Here is a 19,302-nt window from a genome sequence, read left to right on the forward strand (position 1 = left end):
ACTCTACAGAAGATAGTGGAGGTTTCTACAGCTGTCTCCACTATAGGCTGTTAATAACAATGTCACTGTCTGCCATACTGCACTTCAGCTATTAGAGAGAATAGACAAGAGCACCTGCCAGGCACCTCTCTATATTTAACCTTCCAGCTAGGTCAACAGCCCAAGAATGGACATAGCAGGCACAGGCTCTCCAGTATTATTTTTAGCAGGAGCTCTGCGTCTTATCCGTTTGTTAGAAATTCAATCACACTCAGTTACAATTCCACACTTGTTGGACTACTAGATTTCCTGGACATAGTTTGCATGAAGGACAAGGATGTGAAGCTGACTCAAGGCATCAGAATGGGGTATCAGACCTGAGTAATAAATCAGCACAGGACCATAGTGGTAAGACAAGCTTATTGCAGGTTGTGTATTTCACAAATTCTGTCTCTTTATTCCTAGTGTCTAGAAGATTTGATGTTTCCTTTAGCTGGTATTGTACTACATCAGTTATGTGCTTACAGACAGCTGTCATGTGCTGCGTGAGGATCAGTCATACTGATGGATTAGGCCTAGGTTGTTACAAGTAAAGTTATATACCCAAATTACTGTGGGCCTCATTCCACCTCTCTCTGCTGAGATTCAGCAGGTATGTCTTATTTACTGTAAATAATCTACTTAAAGCATGGCTTGTTTATTTAAAAACAGGACTTAGAGTAATTGAAAGTAATTAATTGTTGGAGGAGTAAAAGCAATAGAGGTTTTGAAGTCTCACTGTTATTCTTTTTATTGCTGCTCTACCGCTATGCTGAAAGGGTACGCTTGGACTTGTAGTTCCTAGATTTCGGTGCCCCATGTAAGGCATCTTTGGTATCCTTCCCCTTACCCCGGTAATGTCTCTGCTATATTCAAATAACACCTAGCAACTTCCCTGGTGTACTGATATTCCTTTCCACCCCATATAACAAGACACACTATCATCTCACATCCCCATAGACATGAAAACAATGCCCCCATGAAAACAATAGCAGTCTTCATGTCACCCCACTTCCCCATAACATGTCCATGTCATATGTCTAGTAACGATTTTAAAAATCATGTCCAGCAATCATGTGTCTCTCTATAACATGTCCAGCTATCATGTGTCTCTCTATAACATGTCTAGCTAGCATGTGTCTAAAACATGTCTAGCAATCATGTGTCTCTCTATAATATGTCCAGCAATCACGTGTCTCTCTATAACATGTCTAGCTATCATGTGTCTAAAGCATGTCCAGCAATCGTGTGTCTCTCTACAACATGTCTAGCAATCATGTGTCTCTCTATAACATGTCCAGCAATCACGTGTCTCTCTATAACATGTCTAGCTATCATGTGTCTAAAACATGTCCAGCAATCGTGTCTCATTATAACATGTCCAGCAATCATGTGTCTTATTATAACATGTCCAGCAATCATGTGCCTCATTATAACATGTCCAGCAATCATGTGTCTTATTATAACATGTCCAGCAATCATGTGCCTCATTATAACATGTCCAGCAATCATGTGTCTCATTATAACATGTCCAGCAATCATGTGTCTCTCTATAACATGTCTAGCAATCATGTATCTCACTATAACATGTCCAGCAATCATGTGTCTCTCTATAACACGTCCAGCAATCATGTGTCTCACTATAACATGTCCAGCAATCATGTGTCTCTCTACAACATGTCCAGCAATCATGTGTCTCTCTATAACATGTCTAGCAATCATGTATCTCACTATAACATGTCCAGCAATCATGTGTCTCACTATAACATGTCCAGCAATCATGTGTCTCTCTATAACATGTCCAGCAATCATGTGTTTCTCTATAACATGTCCAGCAATCATGTGTCTCACTATAATATGTCTAGCTATCATGTGTCTAAAACATGTCCAGAAATCATGTGTCTCACTATAACATGTCCAGCAATCATGTGTCTCTCTATAACATGTCCAGCAATCATGTGTCTCTCTATAACATGTCTAGCAATCATGTGTCTCACTATAACATGTCCAGCAATCATGTGTTTCTCTACAACATGTCCAGCAATCATGTGTTTCTCTACAACATGTCCAGCAATCATGTGTCTCTCTATAACGTGTCTAGCTATCATGTGTCTAAAACATGTCCAGCAATCATGTGTCTCACTATAACATGTCCAGGAATCATGTGTCTCTCTATAACATGTCTAGCTATCATGAGTCTCCCTACAAAGTGTCAAGCAATTGCGTATCTTCCTATAACATGTCCAGCAATCATGTGTCTTCCTATAACATATACAGCAATCACAAGTCCCTCTATAACATGTCTAGCCATAATGTGTCCCCCTACAAGGTGTCAAGCAATCATGTGTCTTCCTTTAACCACTTGAGGACTGCAGGGCTAAACCCCCCTATTGACCAGGCCATTTTTACTCAAATTGGCCACTGCAGCTTTAAGGCTAAGCTGCAGGGCCGCACAGCACACAAGTGATCCCCCCCCCCCTTTCTCCCCACCAACAGAGCTCTCTGTTGGTGGGGTCTGATCGCTCCCCCATGTTTATTTTTTATTTTTTTTATAAATATTGTTGTTTCTATTTTTAATTAAAGAAAAAACCCTGTTTCTTTAAATACCAAGCCTCCCTCCCCACAGCCAGCCAATTATGGCGATTGGCTGTCATAGGCTTCTGCCTATGAGAGCCGATCGCTCTCTTGTCCCCCAGTGACACGGCTGTCCCCAGTGCAGCGCTGCTGCTGATCGCAGCGCTGCACCATGTAAATAGACGGCGTGATCGTCGTCTAACAGTCTCCCGAGCGGCAATAGCCACTCGGAGACTGAAGGCGGGACGGAGCTCCGCCCCCCAAGCAGGAGATGCGCGCGCAGCCTGCGTGCGATCTCCTGCAAAACAGAGCCCCAGGACTTTACACCAATTGACGTTAGGCGTTCCTGGGGCTGCCGCCGCGCCCACGCCCATTGGCGTGACGCGTTCGGAAGAAGGTTAACCTGTCCAGCAATCATTTATCCCTCTATAACATATATACCCACAGAGATCCTCTTATAACACCTCCAGCTATCATAAACGTTCCTGTAACAAATCAGACATCAATTGCCCCTCAATGACATGTTTCAAACAGCCCCCCCCCCCATCTCCCCGGAAAGGATCTGTATAAATATGCAGCCCACCCTCTCCTGTCTGTTTGCCTGCTATTCTGGCAGTTGGACTGAGCAATTGCCATTTACTAATACTTTTGTAAATGAAGAAAACCCTAAGAAAACTCCATGAATAGATGGGTTAGTCCAAAACTTGTCAGTTCTGTCAGATTTCTACTACCTACTGTGAGTGCCAGCAACATAGGAGAAACTACTTTTACAGTACATTTACAGCACATTTTACTCTGGGAGAAATGTACTTTTTATTTATGTATTTACATGTATTTTGAATTTTAAATTTTTTTGTGATATTAGGGAAGAGGGAAGACTTGGGAGTCCCCACAAGTTGCCCCTTTGGAAGTGCCAGCCCTGTCAAACGGCACAGGATCCTCTATAGTTACAGTGGATACTCATAGGCTTGAATTACATGATTTAATGAAAATGTTATCTAATAATATTAGGCTTCTGGATTTCGGCCTAGCAACACTGACAGTTGCACGGTCCCATTTCTGTGGGTGAAGTTACACATTAAAGTATGACTTATCACATTCAGTCATGTTGGACTGAAGCCAGTTTTGCTATTGAGGAAATGTTAGATTAGTATAGCTGCTCTCCTCTTTCAAAATCAAGGAGGAACTGTAATGAAAATAATGTACAGTAATTAATAAAATTGCTTATTTTTTACAATGTTGTTTTATAAATGATTTGTCGTAGTCAATATTTTTCCATTGTAAAATCTTTGCTCACCCTTTTATACATTCTGTTATACATTCTTAACCACTTAAGGACCGGGGCATTTTCTGGTGATCTGTGCTGCGTGGGCTCTCCAGCCCACAGCACAGATCACGTTGCAGCCAGGGAGACCAGACTTCCCCCCTTTTTTTTCCCACTAGGGGGATGTCCTGCTGGGGGGCTCTGATCGCCGCCGGCTATCTGCCTGTTGCGGGGGGCTCCTCAAAGCCCCCCTCCGCAGCGATTTCCGCCCTCCCTCTGTTTCCCTCCCTCTCCCTCTTGCTATGGGCGGCACAGGACGATGATGCATCCTGCGCCGCCACCGATAGGCTTCAGCCGATCTCCTTTACGGCACTGCTGCGCAGCAGCGCCGTATGATGTAAACAGCGGGGATTTTTTTCGCCGACGATCAGCAAAACGCTACCAAAGCGCCCAGTGTGAACTTGCCCTAACAGACTTAAAGGGATACTGCAGCCAGTCAACGATGCTCCGGCCCCGCCTCTGGTTCACCTCTGGAATTTCAGACTTTAAAGTCTGAAAACCATTGCGCCGGCGTTACCATGTCCTCGCTCCTGCTGATGTCACCAGGAGCGTACTGCGCAGGCCCAGTATGGCCTGTGCCTGCGCAGTACGCTCCTGGTGACATCAGCGGGAGCGAGGACACGGCAACGCAGGCGCAGTGAAATTCCAGAGGTGAACCAGAGGCGGGGCCGGAGCATCGTTGACTGGCTGCGCGGGCACAGTACTTCTGCGGGGGACCATTAGAAGCCCCGGGTAAGTTCAACTCATTTTCCCCCGACCCCCTACAGTATCCCTTTAAGTCTGTTAGGGCAAGTTCACACTGGGCGCTTTGGTAGCGTTTTGCTGATGCGCCTGCGTTGCCGTGTCCTCGCTCCCGCTGATGTCACCAGGAGCGTACTGCGCAGGCACAGGCCATACTGGGCCTGCGCAGTATGCTCCTGGTGACATCAGCAGGAGCGAAGACATGGTAACGCCGGCGCAATGGTTTTCAGACTTTAAAGTCTGAAATTCCAGAAGTGAACCGGAGATGGGGCCGGAGCATCGGTGAGTGGTTGCGTGGGCACAGGATGTCTGCGGGGGACCTTTAGAAGCCCCGGGTAAGTTCAACTTATTTTCCCCCGACCCGCCTACAGTATCCCTTTAAAAAGAGAATGGGGTGAATATTTGTTTACAAAGCAGTAAGCCTAATATAGTTTTCTTTGCAAAGAAGAAGAAGCTTGATTTTTTTCAGTGTGTGTATGTGTGTGTGCGTGCGCGTGCATGCACAAGTTTCTCTGAAAGTAAATTTAAAGGGGCACTATGGCGAAAAATAGTAAAATTTAAAATATGTGCAAACATATGCAAATAAGAAGTACATTTTTTCCAGGGTAAAATGAGCCATAAATTACTTTTCTCCTATGTTGCTGTCACTTACAGTAGGTTGTAGAAATCTGACAGAAGTCACAGGTTTTGGACTAGTTCATCTCTACATAAGGGATTCTCAGGGATTTATTTATTTTCAAAAGCATTTAGTGAATGGCAGTTGCTCTGTTCAACTGCCAAAAAACTGTGTAGCGAGCAGGGAAAGCTGGCCAGCATTATTGTTTAAATCCTTTTTAGGGAATATCTTTATAAAGAATAAAAACAGTTGTTTTTCTCTGCATTAGCTTGTCAGTTGAGCTAAGTATAGGCCATAACTATCATTTTGTAATATTCTGATTGTCTTTTCTCTGCAGATTGTTTATCAGGGAGTAGATTCTTCGGACAATGATTTTCCGTAGGAGCCTAAAAATGAGCGTCATGGATATCACTAAAATGTTTGCTATGCTAAAACCCAAAGAAGAGGAAGAGGCATTAGAGGAAAGTCGGGAGCTTCACTTGGCAGTTGCTATGGATAATCCTGAATATCTTGCCTTTCTTCTTGCTGATGACAAATACAGGAAATTCCTCAACAGTCGAAGTGGATGGGGTGTGCCAGTAACACCTCTCCGATTGGCTGCTTCCAAAGGTTCCCTCGAATGTCTGAAGACTCTTTTATCCCATGGAGCAGAAGTGGACATACTAGATGTGAAGGCTCAAACCCCACTCTTTGCAGCAGTCTGTGCTGGCCATTTTGATTGTGTCAGAGAGTTACTAAAGGCTGGAGCTAGCCCTTCAGGCAGTGTCCATAATAATGGCTCTCCTGTACTGACAGCTGCCAGGGAAGGCAGCATCAGCATTCTAAGAGAACTTTTGGAAAATGGTGCAGAACCTAATGTTAAGTGCAAGTTACCTGACTGGGCTGCAAGTAACACGATTTCTACAGGGCCGCTATACCTATCAGCTGTCTATGGACATTTGGAATGTTTCAGGACTCTTCTATTTTACGGGGCTGACCCGGATTACAACTGCACTGATGAGAGGATCCTAAAAAGGATAAAACAGCCCAAAACTGTGCTGGATGTATGCCTGAAACATGGCTGCAAAACAGCATTTGTAAAGCTACTTATTGATTATGGAGCTAATGTTTATGTACCTGATCTCACCATTGTCAAGTCATTCCCTAACCAGGAGGCAGTTGAGCTTCTCACTAAAGAAAGAGGTAATTCCTGTCATCTGAGTGCATTTACATGTAACTATCTCTTACACTGGTGTAAGCAGACTCTGTTGAACTAGTCACAAATAGAATTACGCATGCGCGCCCGTAATGCGTAAGCATGTCTGGCTAACGTGATAAAGCCGCAAGAGTTCCCATGCGCACATGTAGGGAGATGCCGTAGGGAAACCAAAAGGTAAGCGTAACAGCCCTGCTGTATTTTATAACCAACGTTTCCTCCATCTGAATAGAGGTAAGGTAGAAAAGGTGTTGTATAAGTAGGGAGGCAACTGCTCTGTTCTCTGGTCTAAGTGATATTTTCACAGAACTTGGGAGTGGTGCTTCTATTGGTTACTTCTGCTTCCTTTGTATAATCTACATGTGGCTTAATAAGAGGGGATAGCAATAGGAGAACAAAGGCGCCAGCAGGATAAAAGCGGATAAAAACTTTAACATTTGCTGGGAGGAAGTGGTGGACTTGCGTACGTTAAAAAGGGGCGCTGGGAAAAAAGGGCGCCGGGTTTTTAACGATAAGCATGGATAACGTTCAAAAATGTATTGTACTGTATTTCGTTTAAAATTAATGTTTTATAAAGTTATAAATCATTAAATAATGTGCATTAAATCGGCAATTGTAAAAACGTTAATCTTTCGTTTAAATAGTGAAACGTATAATAACGTTTAAAAAAAAAAAATTACTAAGTAACCCTCCCTGTACCTACCCCTAACCCCTAGACCCCCCTGTTGATGCCTAAACCTAAGACCCCCCCCTGTTGGTGCCTAAGTAACCCTCCCTGTACCTACCCCTAACCCCTAGACCCCCCTGTTGGTGCCTAAACCTAAGACCCCCCTGTTGGTGCCTAAACCTAAGACCCCCCTGTTGGTGCCTAAACCTAAGACCCCCCTGTTGGTTTTTTCGTTTAAAAATAATGTAAAAAAAAAAAAAAAAAAAGGTACTGTTTTTCGTTTAAAAATAATGTTTGAAAAAAAATATTGTACTGTTTTTCGTTTAAAAATAATATTTAAAAATGTATAAATCATTAAATAATGTGTTATCATGAGAAGCAGTAATAAAACATTAAGTCTCCGGGCGCCGCTTTTAAAACGTTATTTTTCTCCGGCGCCCTTTTTTCCTATCGGGCGCCCATTAAACGATATTTATTATAGGAGTGAATGGCGGCGCCCGATTTGTCCACTAGCCTCAGGCGCCCGAATTTACTGTTACCGGTGGACTTACCTCCATAAAGCAGACACGAAAGACTGTCTTAATAGTAGCAATCACATTTATTAAATAGTACCCCAAAAAAGTGCAATGCGTTTCGCAGGCCCAGCCCGCTTCATCAGGCAATAAACGCGGGGACAAAACAGAATTTCGGCAATAGCAGGTGTATCGCCTCAGGGAGATGTCTGCTTTATGGAGGTAAGTCCACCACTTCCTCCCAGCAAATTTTAAAGTTTTTATCCGCTTTTATCCTGCTGGCGCCTCTGTTCTCCTACTGCTATACCGTGTCCACCCCTGGTGGATGGGTGATCTACTCCCTTTCGCATCTACAGAGAGCGACTTCTTATCCCTGAGTGAGGACAGGTCTAATCTCCTCACCTGCCTATACAGTGGTTGCCTTTGTGGTAACCCACGTTTGTGAGTATAATTTTCTCACGATAACCTTTACTTCATTTATGCTTAACATACTACACTATATTGGGCTCTCGGTTTCTCTACACTTACCGTAATAAGAGAGGATGCCTGCCACCTCTAGTATGACGGAAACAGTTTCTTGCTCCTAACTGGCTACTGACTGGGGGTCAGAGCATTATGGTCTAGTTCACCAGGCACCTCTTGAATCTGGCATGGATGTCACCAGTGCTGCTCACACTAAACTGAGCCAAACTAGTGATATTCTGGCTGATTTGGCATTTGATCTCAATCTGAACAGCAAAACTTTAAATAATCGCAGATTCTGTCAAATATATTAAAACATGTTTATTGTATTTGTTATTTTGGCAAGGAAGACCAAAGATTTATTTGGAATTGATCTGGAGCAAGGATGTCAAACCGGCCCTTCGAGGGCTGATGTCCTCACACATTTTTGACACAGCTCAAATTAATTGATCGATCTGAACCAGGAAAGGTGTGGTCCATCAGGTAAAACATATTCTTCTTTTTCTCAGTCCATCCTAAACACTGCCATGGATCTGGCCCTCCAGGCCTGGAGTTTGACACCTGTGATTTGGAGTCATATATTATTTTCACTACCAAATTTTAAAGCAGCAGTCCCACTTTTCTATGAAGAAAAGCAATGCAGCCACTTCATATTTGTAGATCTCAAGGGATTTTGCAAGTACTGTAGTTTGAATTTGTTACCTTGTTCTTATTTGTAGAGACATCCACGTAGATAGCTCAGCCTTCCTTCTAGCACAGCATTTTATGTACTGTAGTTAACAATAACAGGTGTAAGGGGCTTGGACAGCGTTACAGACAGGCTCAGGCACATCATCTCACAGGCAAACGGTGCTCAATTGTGGCAACTGCGGAAAAAAACAGTGCAGCAAAACAAAACAGTGCTTTCTTGAAGGTAGCAAACAGTGTAACACACGTGCACAGACAAGTCCTCCAACAAAGCACTGCTAGTGTTTCTAGCCCCAGAAACTTCCGTACAAAAGCAGACTGCTACTCTAGACACTCTAAGGGATCCACTAGGGTGTTTCTGGCAGCGTTTTGGGGCCGCCGACAATTGCCGGCGATTCCCAAATACGCTTGTCAATAAAAGTGAGTGGTGGGGAACCTACTATTGCAATTGTGATTAGGAGGAATCGCAGGACATGCAGCATTTTGAGCGTGATTTCTCTCCATGCTGTGTACAGTAGCACACCAAATTCGCTTTGAAAAGTGATTTTGTAGCGATTTGGGGGGGGTGACAAGTGAAAATTTAAATAAAGAAATGTATACTTACCAGGTGTCTATATCATGGCTTACGTCCATAGCCCCGCCCCTGAGCAGCAAAGGTCACAGGAGCTTCTCTGATTGGTCCTAGAGAAGCACCTATGACCTCTTCCTTTAGGCGTCGGGGCTACTGACTGAAGCCGAACACAAGTATAAAGTTTATTGTAAAAAATTAAAAAAAAGCGAATCGGTAATCGGAAATGCTGTTCATTTTACTGTACAGCGTTTCTAATTGTCAGAAAACACAAGCGCAATGGCACTAGGGATCGCTGCACACAGTGCTGCGGCAATTTTAAAGCGCTGCATCGATTCCTAGTGGGTTCCAGGCCTAACAGTCTGTCTCCTCACTCTCTCCATCTGCACACTAGTTTGCTGAGCTTTCAAAGTGTACCTGAGATGAGGGGGGATGAAAAATGTTATACATACCTGGGACTTCCTCCAGCCCCCTCCATGCAGATCGCTCCCTTGCCATGGTCCAAAGCCTCCTAGATCCCCGGTAGCAGCCCCGTTCTCCACAGCCAGTTTGGGTCAGTAGTACTGCACAGGCGCAGAACGCTCCCGGAGCCAGAACGTCCAAATGGCTGTGGAGAACTGAGCTGCTACCTGGGGATCTGGGAGGCTTTGGACCGCAATGAGGGAGTGATCTGCGCAGAGGGGGCTGGGGGAAGCCCCAGGTATGTATAAAACTTTTCTTCTCCCTCGTTTCAGCTTCACTTTAAACACATGCACCTGAGCAATCAACAGGTGCACTACAGAAAGCCTGGTGAACAACTCCACCCAGCTTGCACTACTCCAGGCCAGCTCCAGACCCAAGCCATGACTTGGCTAATGCAGACCCACAACAGCAAAGTCCAACTACAGCTTCTGGAGCTGCTTAACTCAGAAAGCACCAGATCCCAGGTGCAACATATATGCCATCCACAACACAGGATAAAAGTAATTGGTGTCTTACCACTGGTCACACAGGCTATTGGATTTCTGCCTAGCCACACAGAAAGCAATACTGTGCTATTTCTGTGGTCAGAGATACTCTTTAATTTCAAAGTTAATACAAACTTCATACTATTTTAATAAGTCAAAAGTTCTTGGAAGAGAGTTTCCAGGATGAAAAAGCATTAACAGGAGATCATCAGCATATTCTTAACTTCCTGCAAATGAAAGCTAATACCTTTATCTGTGAAGGTTTTCATTTTCCAGGTCATACTATATCTAAAGAAAAAATGTAAATTCAATATATTAGTTGCACACTGAAAGATGTTTCATTGCTACTTCTATTGCTATTTCTTCGGTTCATATCAGGTGAGGCTGTAATACCCACACACTTATATTTACAGATAAATCACTTATTCCAACCAGAGAAACCAACACTTATTACGCAGATTTTAATTGTTTATCCTAAGACACGGATATAAAATACCGTCTAATTGCTTAGTAGTCAGAATCCTTACATGTTATCTTTTTGTATGAAAGAGCTTTGGATTGGGAGACTTCTTTTCAGGGTGTAAAGGTGTCCATTAATGGTGCAATATGTTTCTCAGATGCAATAAGATTTTTATGATTGAATTGTACAGAAAACTACAGTCGATGTGAAACTATTGGTACTTATCCGTTAGCCGGGCGCATCCGGCAGGTGGCGCTAATTACTATTCCCCCTCCAGGCCGACATGGATAGTAGGGAAAGATGTAACTCTGGTGGAGTTTTGTCGCCACCTGTCGGATGCGCCCGGCTAACGGATAAGTACCAAACTATTTGTCAGGAGCCTGAATGGAAAAACAGGGTTTGACCACAGTTTGCAGCATACAGACACTGGAACCAGGAATTAAGGTGCAAAATAATGTTTTATTGCGAATGCAATAATGCAAGCATAATGCAAATACCATACCACATATGCACAGCACACAATATATACACAAATAACCCGGGAAGCAGTGACAAAATATATATATATAACACCTAACTATCTAACTATCTATTTACAAACGGTGTGCACGAGATATATATGTACAAGCAATGATATACAACAACGCGGTATCAAAAGGAGCAGGCAAAGACAGGTCAAAACGGAATAAAGTCAGCAACAGGTAATCAGATACATACAAGGTACAGAGGAGTAAACATAAGCAGAGTCAGGACAAGCAGAGGTTCAGTAGCAGATAATCAGATCACAGGGCAGGGTACAAGAAACCAGGTATCAGGAACAGGGGTGACCAGAGACTCAGACCTGTAACAAGGAAGTTCTGGCAATGACTTGCAGGAAGAGGCAGACTTATATAGTCCAAGTGATCAGCAACCACAGGATGCAGCTGGTGGTGAACAGTTTTAATGAGAGCTCCCATGAAGCCATCCAGAGGCCAAACAGGGAACTGCAAGTCTTTGTGAAAGCAGTAACAGGCCACCTGCTGGTGGATGGTGGAGGTTCAGGATGAGGCAAAGTCCTTAGAGCCCTCTGCTGGTGGAGCAATGAATGTCCAGGGCAGTCCAAGTTACTACCACCAACAGGCAGCAGGAAATGGCAGGAGACAGTTCGTGACACTATTCTACGGTCGACTGGAATACAAAAATTTTGCCTATTACTTTCAATCCCGCAAATCTAATCAAATGATTGCATCTGATGAAAATATTGTATCATTGATGGACACCTTAAAGGGATGGTGCGAGCAAATAAAAAAAACAGATCTACATACCTGGGGTTTCCTCCAGCCCCTGTCAGTCTATGTGTCCCTCGCTGCAGCTTCGCTGTCCCGGGATCAACTCCGTTGCAGATGCCGACCTCACCACCAGGTCAGCATCTTATGCGAGAGAATGCGGCCGCGCTGCTTGTGATCGCGCTCTTGTGGTCTGGAGCGTTTTGCAGAGGTGCAGTACTTCTGCGCCTGTGCAGAACGCTCCAAGCCACGTGAGCGCGACTGCGAGTGGCGCAGGCACAGTAGATGCCGATCTGGCGAGGTCGACATCCCCAATCGAGGGGATCCCGGCACAGTGGAACTGCAGCGAGGGACACATAGGCTGCCAGGGGCTGGAGGAAGCCCCAGGTAAGTAGATCTGTTTTTTTTTTTATTTATTATTTGCTCGCACCTTCCCTTTAAAAGTGTCCACATATGACACAAAGTTATCTGATCTTACAGCAATTCGATAAATACGATCGGTTGTACAGAAAAATAAGCTTGCACAATAGGGGTATGACATTGGAAGGAATAACCAGGGGTGGCATAACAGACAGGATGAGGCATAGCTGGGTTCCCAGGCAGGAAGTCCAACCAAACACTCAATGCCAGCAGTCAATCACCAATTTGCTGTAATGCAAACCACTGCAGGATCGTGTATATGTTGCTCTGAGATTTTGCAGCTTCTCCTCTGCTCCTTGGTCTGGTGTTTATTGTGTTGTTTTAGAAATGCATTGTAATTATTCAGTCCTCATGTCACCATAGACACTTTGGTACTGTTACGCAGATCAGGGCACTACTGCCAACCACCCTTTGTCAGCCACGTACATGCTGGTGCTGATTACCTCCAGTTGGTGCCAACCAGATGCATTATTGAAGCCACAGTGTTAATTCTGAAGTATGCCCAGTGCTGTACTCAGCTATATGACAGTTGAATGATACTTGCACTGCATAGCAGCAATTTTGCATTGGGTTCTACAGTGTTGGTACTGGTTGTTAGTCTGACTGTCATATTGTACTCACTCATAAACATTGCTGTATCAGTATAAATGGTGTTTTTGTCTAGGGCTAAAATCCCTGATTTTCTTATAGTGCTTTAGGCTGGTTTCACAGTGGGACGTTACAGGCGCACGTTAGAGCAGCCTGTAACGCAGCCCACCGCACAGTAATGAAAAATCAATGGGGCTGTTCACAGTGCGGACGTTGCGTTACATTGTAACGCTGCGTCACAAGACAACGTACTGCATGCAGTACTTTGGACGCGGCTGAGCCGCGTTAGACTGCTTGCACATGCTCAGTAATGTTGGGGAGGAGCGGAGAGCGGCCAGGCACATGGCTAATTAATATGCACTGCACGTTATGACGTGCAGTGTTTACTTCCTGGAGCAGCCGCTCTGTGCGGCGATTGGCCGGCGGGACCACGTGATGCCGCATGCGCACAAGAGTGCGCATCACGGCATCACTGACGCCAGAGTGAGCTGCACAACGCGGCTCACTCTGACGTCCAGATCTAGCACCACCAGGCGTTCCGTTAGGGGGACGTTATGCGACCTTAACGCCCCCTCTAACGCAACGTCCTGGTGTGAAATTAGCCTTAATCTACATTTCTGCATATAGATTACATGGAAGTGGAGATGGGTTAAAAAGGAACTTTAACCAAGGATTGAATGTCATTGCAATCAGTAGCTGATACCCCCTTTCCCATGAGAAATCTTTACCATTTCTCTAATAGATTATCAGGGGGGCTGATATTGTGGTGAAACCCCTCCCACAGTGTGATGTCATGACCATGGTCCTGACAATTTGCTGCATCATGGGTAGTAATGGCTTTTTCCAACTGCCAAGCAAGCCATATCTACCTCTGTGCGTAGAACTCTCAATAATAAACATTCCATACAGATCACCTGGCAGGACTAAAGATGTCACCACCAGTGATAAGTTTCAGAATGTAAATCAGGGAGAAGAAAGATTTTGAAATGGGAAAACACTGACTAAATAATCTATAAATGAATATTGGAATAAATAAGCTATTTTATTAATTATGTTATTTTCACTACAGTTCCTGCTTAATTCTACCTAGCCCTTTAAGCATCTTAAAGCCCTGGTTCAGCCTTCTATTTTTGATTAATTTGCATTAAACAAAAACAAAATCACAGTTTTTTGCACGTAATATCTGAACTTTTTGCAATGTATATATATTTGAAATACCTGCCTGCTGGGTCCTTTAGCTCAATTTTACTGTTTAGGTGATTGTGCAGTTTTATTGTCATGACAGGCAGCTGTCCAATCTCATCTCATATCCTAACATCAACCACATGTGCTAGTCAATAAGGATTTAGAAAGGGGCAGCAGCTAATCTCTCTATGGCCTGGTGCACACCAGAGGAGTTTTTCTGAGCGTTTTGAGTTTTTAAATCTGCTGCTAATGTTTTCCTATGTATCTGTGCACACTGGAGCAATGAGGTTTTGTAAAAAAAAACCCATAGCATTACATTGGGAAGAGCTTTTAGAGGTTTCAAAAGCTCTTCCCAATGCAATGCTATAGGGTTTTTTTTACAAAACCTCATTGCACAGAGCACCTGATCCTTCTCTGCCTACAGAGAAATACACTCTTTGTGGCCACCACTACAACTGAGTGGAACTTCTCTCTCTGTTGCTATTTAGGGCCCTTTTCCACCAGCGCGTTTGCGCTGGCTGAATCGCAAAGTCACAAACCGCTAGCGATTTTACAATCGCTACGGTTTGCTTTTTAACATAGGAATCGCGGTAGGTCATTTCCACTACCGCGATTCGTTTTTTACCTGAACGCGAACGCGCGGAGGAGCGATATTTGCCGCGATTTTGCTATGCAGTGCATAGCATAGCAAAATCGCGGCTGCAAAACGTCGGGGAATCGCCGGTTTTGCGATTCAGCAATCGCTAGCGTTCAGCGTGAACGCTAGCGACTGCAGGTGGAAAAGGGCCCTTAGGCCCTTGTGTAAAGAATAGTTACATAAATGAGCAGTGAAAAATGGGATGCAGGCAGGGTAGGGTTATGATTGCGTCTTATGTTTAATTACAAACACACTAGAAAGGGGGTGTGAATGGTTAAATGCTTTCCTACATAGTGAGCAGGGAGTAAATATAGCTGCAGAATCTCTGTCAGCAGTGAGAAGTGATGGGTTGAGTCAAAATATCTGCTCTATGCTAGGGAGGGAACGCTTAAAGTGGACCCAAATTAAAAATACAAGTTTTCAGAAATAAAATCTATTTTCTAAATTATAATAATAAATAGCAGCCTTTTTTCAGCTGCATGATGACAAACATAAAATATTTTACATTTATTGGAGGAACCTCTCCCTTCCTTTCAAATTGCCAGGACAAAATCCGGCAAACTGGTTAAGTAGGTGGTGTCTGGCAATGCAAGAATTGCTAATGGCTGCCCCTAGTATAATCCTAGTTATGAAAAGAGAAGGGTGAAAAGCAGTCACTGAAATGCTCATAGGCCTGAAGGAGTGTTTATTTATCTTTGTATGTGTCAGAGTGGTGCAACTAAATATTTTTAATTTAAAAAAATGTTTGGTTTGGGTCCGCTATAAGTCTTTTACACATGCTAGACAGAACTCAACAAAAGCAGCTATTTGGAACTGTCTCAGCTGAGAACCTAATACAGGTGTTCCACTTAAGCAGTGTCTTAACTCCCTGCATACCAGCAGTCTCTGGCTCCTTAAGGATCAGAGACTGCTGGTACCATAAAACGGCGATTACAGACGAATCGCCGCGCATACCCGCCATTCTCACCGGTCACACTGCTCTCCCATCGCTGCCGGCCCCTCTCTCTCTGCTGTCCCCATGACAGCAGAGCTCTGTCAGGAGCCAATTTCATTGGCACCTGACCCTGTCCATCAATGTAAGCCAATGGGATTGGCTTGAGTCAGAGTGCCTGATGAGTATCATTGTTCTTGCCAAGTTATTCTTACAAAGGCATAGAATCAGCACAGGGAATGAAGATGTCAGCCAGTAAACTACATAGTGCACACAAGCTTAGTACTGGATGGGAGGAGGCACCTCAAGTTGTGATACAATGGTATAGTGAGTGGAAGTAAGTAATAGGAACTTACCTCATTATAGGAGGTTAAGAATTTTGTTAGACACCAATAGACAAAGCGCTTTGCGTGACCTCAATACAATGCAGTATCTTGCTATTTTTTTTTTTGTGCTCAGCACATGGACAATACATAGCACAGACACTGTCTTGTATTGACCTGAAGAAGTGGGCAGGTCTCTCTAAACGTGTTGTTTATTAATTGGTGTCTAATACAATTCTTAACCGCTCATAATGAGGTAAAAAGACTATTGCTATTACTTTATCTCCACTCACTATACCATTGTATCACAACTCACTATACCATTGTATCCTATAGTCACATTATTCATGTGGAGATGGTATGCACATGCCTGAATTTATGGTAGCAACCCACTTTTGTGAGAAGTAGCTATTGGGCCTCTTTCACAGTGCGACGTTAAAGTCGTACGTTAAAACAACATTTAATGCAGAATGAAACAGTGCACATGTTGCGTTGGTGACTAACGCTGCACGTTAAGGGAAAGTACTGCATGCAGTGCGTTATACACGTTATTAGCTGCGTTGGACTGTTTGCACATGCTCAGTAATGACTTTTCATTGTCTGTATGCTCTATGCATACAGTCTGTATGCGACTGTAACGGGGCATTAAGTTGCGGTGTGCTTTTTGGGGGCATTGCGTTGTATTTTGCGTTGTGACTTTAACGTCGCATCAAAACTCAACGTCCTACTGTGAAAGAGACCTTACTCTTGACATATCTCTTTGCCTTGAAATACTGCACGGTACCTGGGGTTCAAAGCCTAAAGCTCATCTACCAGACATCCCAGAACACAAGCTTAGTGGATGCTGTGGTGGATATGTAGGAAGTGAACTACACAGACACATGCACACATGTGCTCAGCGTCATCTAGAACTTTACAATATGAAGCCTGAACTATGTTTTCCAGTTGCCAGCGCGTTGTCTTCTGTGATCTTTCTATGTGTTGAAGGAATGTAGTAATAGACAGGTCTACACTTTTTTCTTTTCATTACAGGGCACCCAAAGTCTCTGATGTCACAGTGCCGTTTGGCCATCCTGAAACTTATAAGACAAGCGGGTAAAACACATCTTCCTGACCAACTAGAGATTCCTCAGACTATGACCAGATATCTGATGCACCAAACATGACGGAATAATGAACTGGAATAAATGCCTTGGATGCTGAGACTTCAGGACAATGGAAAGCCATGATTCTTTATTGTAAACCTGAAACTACATTTTTAGATACAATGCAGGAAGTTTAGAACACCTGCCTGCATTTTATTGTTGTTAATGTCCCCAGTAAGGATGAATAATAGCTAATATATATCAGAATGTATGACGCATTCTTATCTTAAATAAAATGTTATCAAGCCAATTTTGGCTAGTAGAAAAACAAGGTACAAAAACAATGTATGAGTCTATATGTATAGTGATTAAGATTTTTAATATTTGGAATTTTTTTTCAGTTTTTGGGGCAAGCAAGTATGGAATATTACATATAAATATTACATATTAACCTGAAATACACCTAAGGAGGCTTGCTGTGTCAGTACACAGTGCATCAGCAGCGACACCCCGAACAGAAATTAGATGAACCTTCGCTACTGAAGTCAGATCAGATCTATAGTCAGATCAGGCAATAACTATAGGTGCAAAAAAACACTCTTGCGCGCTTTAGTGCACTTTTTAGCAATGCATATAAGTCTGTAACACAGCTGAGAAATGCACATAAGTACGCTAGTGTACTCAGGCCATTCAAACTGCCTGGCCCCCAGAGATGATCATGACCCTGCTTAGGACAAATAGTGATTGTAAAATTATTTGCATGCAGTGGCTAATCTTTTAGAGAACAGAGGAAATTCTGAGTTTTGTTCCACTTTACAGAGGGTTCCTGGACCACCATTATCTGGGACTTTTGGCTGTTTTTTTTCAAACACCTTATTCACTTCTTTTGCCAAATATAGACATCTATCAGTATGTGGCCACAGTAACTATCTAAGTGCCACTTACTGCTACGTTTTCTAGTCAGGAGTAACAGTAGTAGTTGGTTACTCTACTGTTACTCTACTCACACTATTTATTCAAGTGAACTGATCACCAATTTAGTTGAATGATGATACTGTTAAATATGAAACTGTTCTCTAGGACCTGAAACCTAATCACTCTGTTTATATGTTAAAAAGTAAAAGACATAAAAGTGGGAATGTTTTAGTTTTTGCTCTTCAGATTTTATGAATGTAGAATTTCCTATACAATTTTATCTAGAAGTACAGCGTCAAAGAGTTTGCATTTGGTATCAAAACCAGAAAAATGTAAAGACTATGACCAGTGGCGTAACTAAGGAGCTTGGGGCCCCAGTGCGAGTCTTACACGGGGCCCAAGCACTGTATTGATATGGAGCTCCGATACCTACCAAGGACAGCTGCAGTATCCAAGAGCTGTAAGCAGAGTAAGGCCCCCTGCACACTGTAAATCCTATTAGCGATTCCGATTTGCGGTTCCGATTTTCCCTGGATGCTATCAAAAGAAAAATGCAGAAAAACCGCAGCATGCAGTACCGATTAACCACTTGCCGACCAGTGGATTTTACACTGATCGGTGCTGCGTGGGCTCTACAGCCCGCAGCACCGATCAGGAGTCCAGCAGGGCGATCAGACTACCCCCCTTTTTTCCCCACTAGGGGGATGTCCTGCTGGGGGGGTCTGATCGCCGCCGGCCATCTGCGTTTTGCGGGGGGGGCTTCTCAAAGCCCCCCTCCGCAGCCATTTCTGCCCTCCCGCTCCTTACCTCCCTCCCTCTCTCCGTAATGCGCAGGACGGAGTTCCGTCCTGCGCATTGAAGGATAGGCTTCAGCCTATCATATGCCGGCGATCCCCGGCCAATCAGAGGCCGGGGATCGTCGATCTGCCTTACGGCGCTGCTGCGCAGCAGCGCCGTATGATGTAAACAGCGGGGATTTCTTCCCCGCCTGTTTACATTTTGCCGGAGAGCTGCGATCGGCGGCTCTCCGGCTGTTCACGGAGACACCCTCCGTGAACTGACATGGAAAGGCCGCTCGATCGAGCGGCCGTTTCCATGGTAACCCGCAGACGACCAGTTTACGCCAATCGGCGTTAGCTGGTCGTCAAGAGGTTAAAAACCGCAAATCGGAATCGCATGTAG

The 19,302-nt window shown here is 43.9% G+C and overlaps 1 protein-coding gene across 3 annotated transcripts; it reads left to right on the plus strand.

Annotated features, from left to right (window-relative positions):
- Nucleotides 1-244: 244 nt before the first annotated feature.
- Nucleotides 245-17,472, plus strand: LOC137527125 (ankyrin repeat and SOCS box protein 12-like). 3 transcript variants are annotated; one of them, XM_068247533.1, is made up of 3 exons: nucleotides 245-387; nucleotides 5,611-6,455; nucleotides 17,153-17,472. In XM_068247533.1, exons 2-3 carry the CDS (start codon nucleotides 5,642-5,644, stop codon nucleotides 17,284-17,286), a joined length of 948 nt encoding a protein of 315 aa, XP_068103634.1. In that variant the 5' UTR covers nucleotides 245-387; nucleotides 5,611-5,641; the 3' UTR covers nucleotides 17,287-17,472. The 3 variants fall into 3 exon arrangements, with proteins under 3 accessions (XP_068103634.1, XP_068103635.1, XP_068103636.1); XM_068247534.1 differs by having other exon boundaries at nucleotides 5,623-6,455; XM_068247535.1 differs by lacking the exon at nucleotides 245-387 and adding an exon at nucleotides 513-631.
- The last annotated feature ends 1,830 nt before the right edge of the window (nucleotides 17,473-19,302 follow it).

This window comes from Hyperolius riggenbachi, chromosome 8 (genome assembly GCF_040937935.1).
Source record: "Hyperolius riggenbachi isolate aHypRig1 chromosome 8, aHypRig1.pri, whole genome shotgun sequence".
Lineage (NCBI taxonomy): Eukaryota > Metazoa > Chordata > Amphibia > Anura > Hyperoliidae > Hyperolius > Hyperolius riggenbachi.

Coding starts and splice junctions, on each gene's coding strand:
- LOC137527125 (XM_068247533.1), top strand. CDS start 5,642: ATGATTTTCCGTAGGAGCCTAAAAATGAGCGTCATGGATATCACTAAA. Junction 6,456..17,152: donor GCTTCTCACTAAAGAAAGAG/GTAATTCCTGTC, acceptor TTTTCATTACAG/GGCACCCAAAGTCTCTGATG.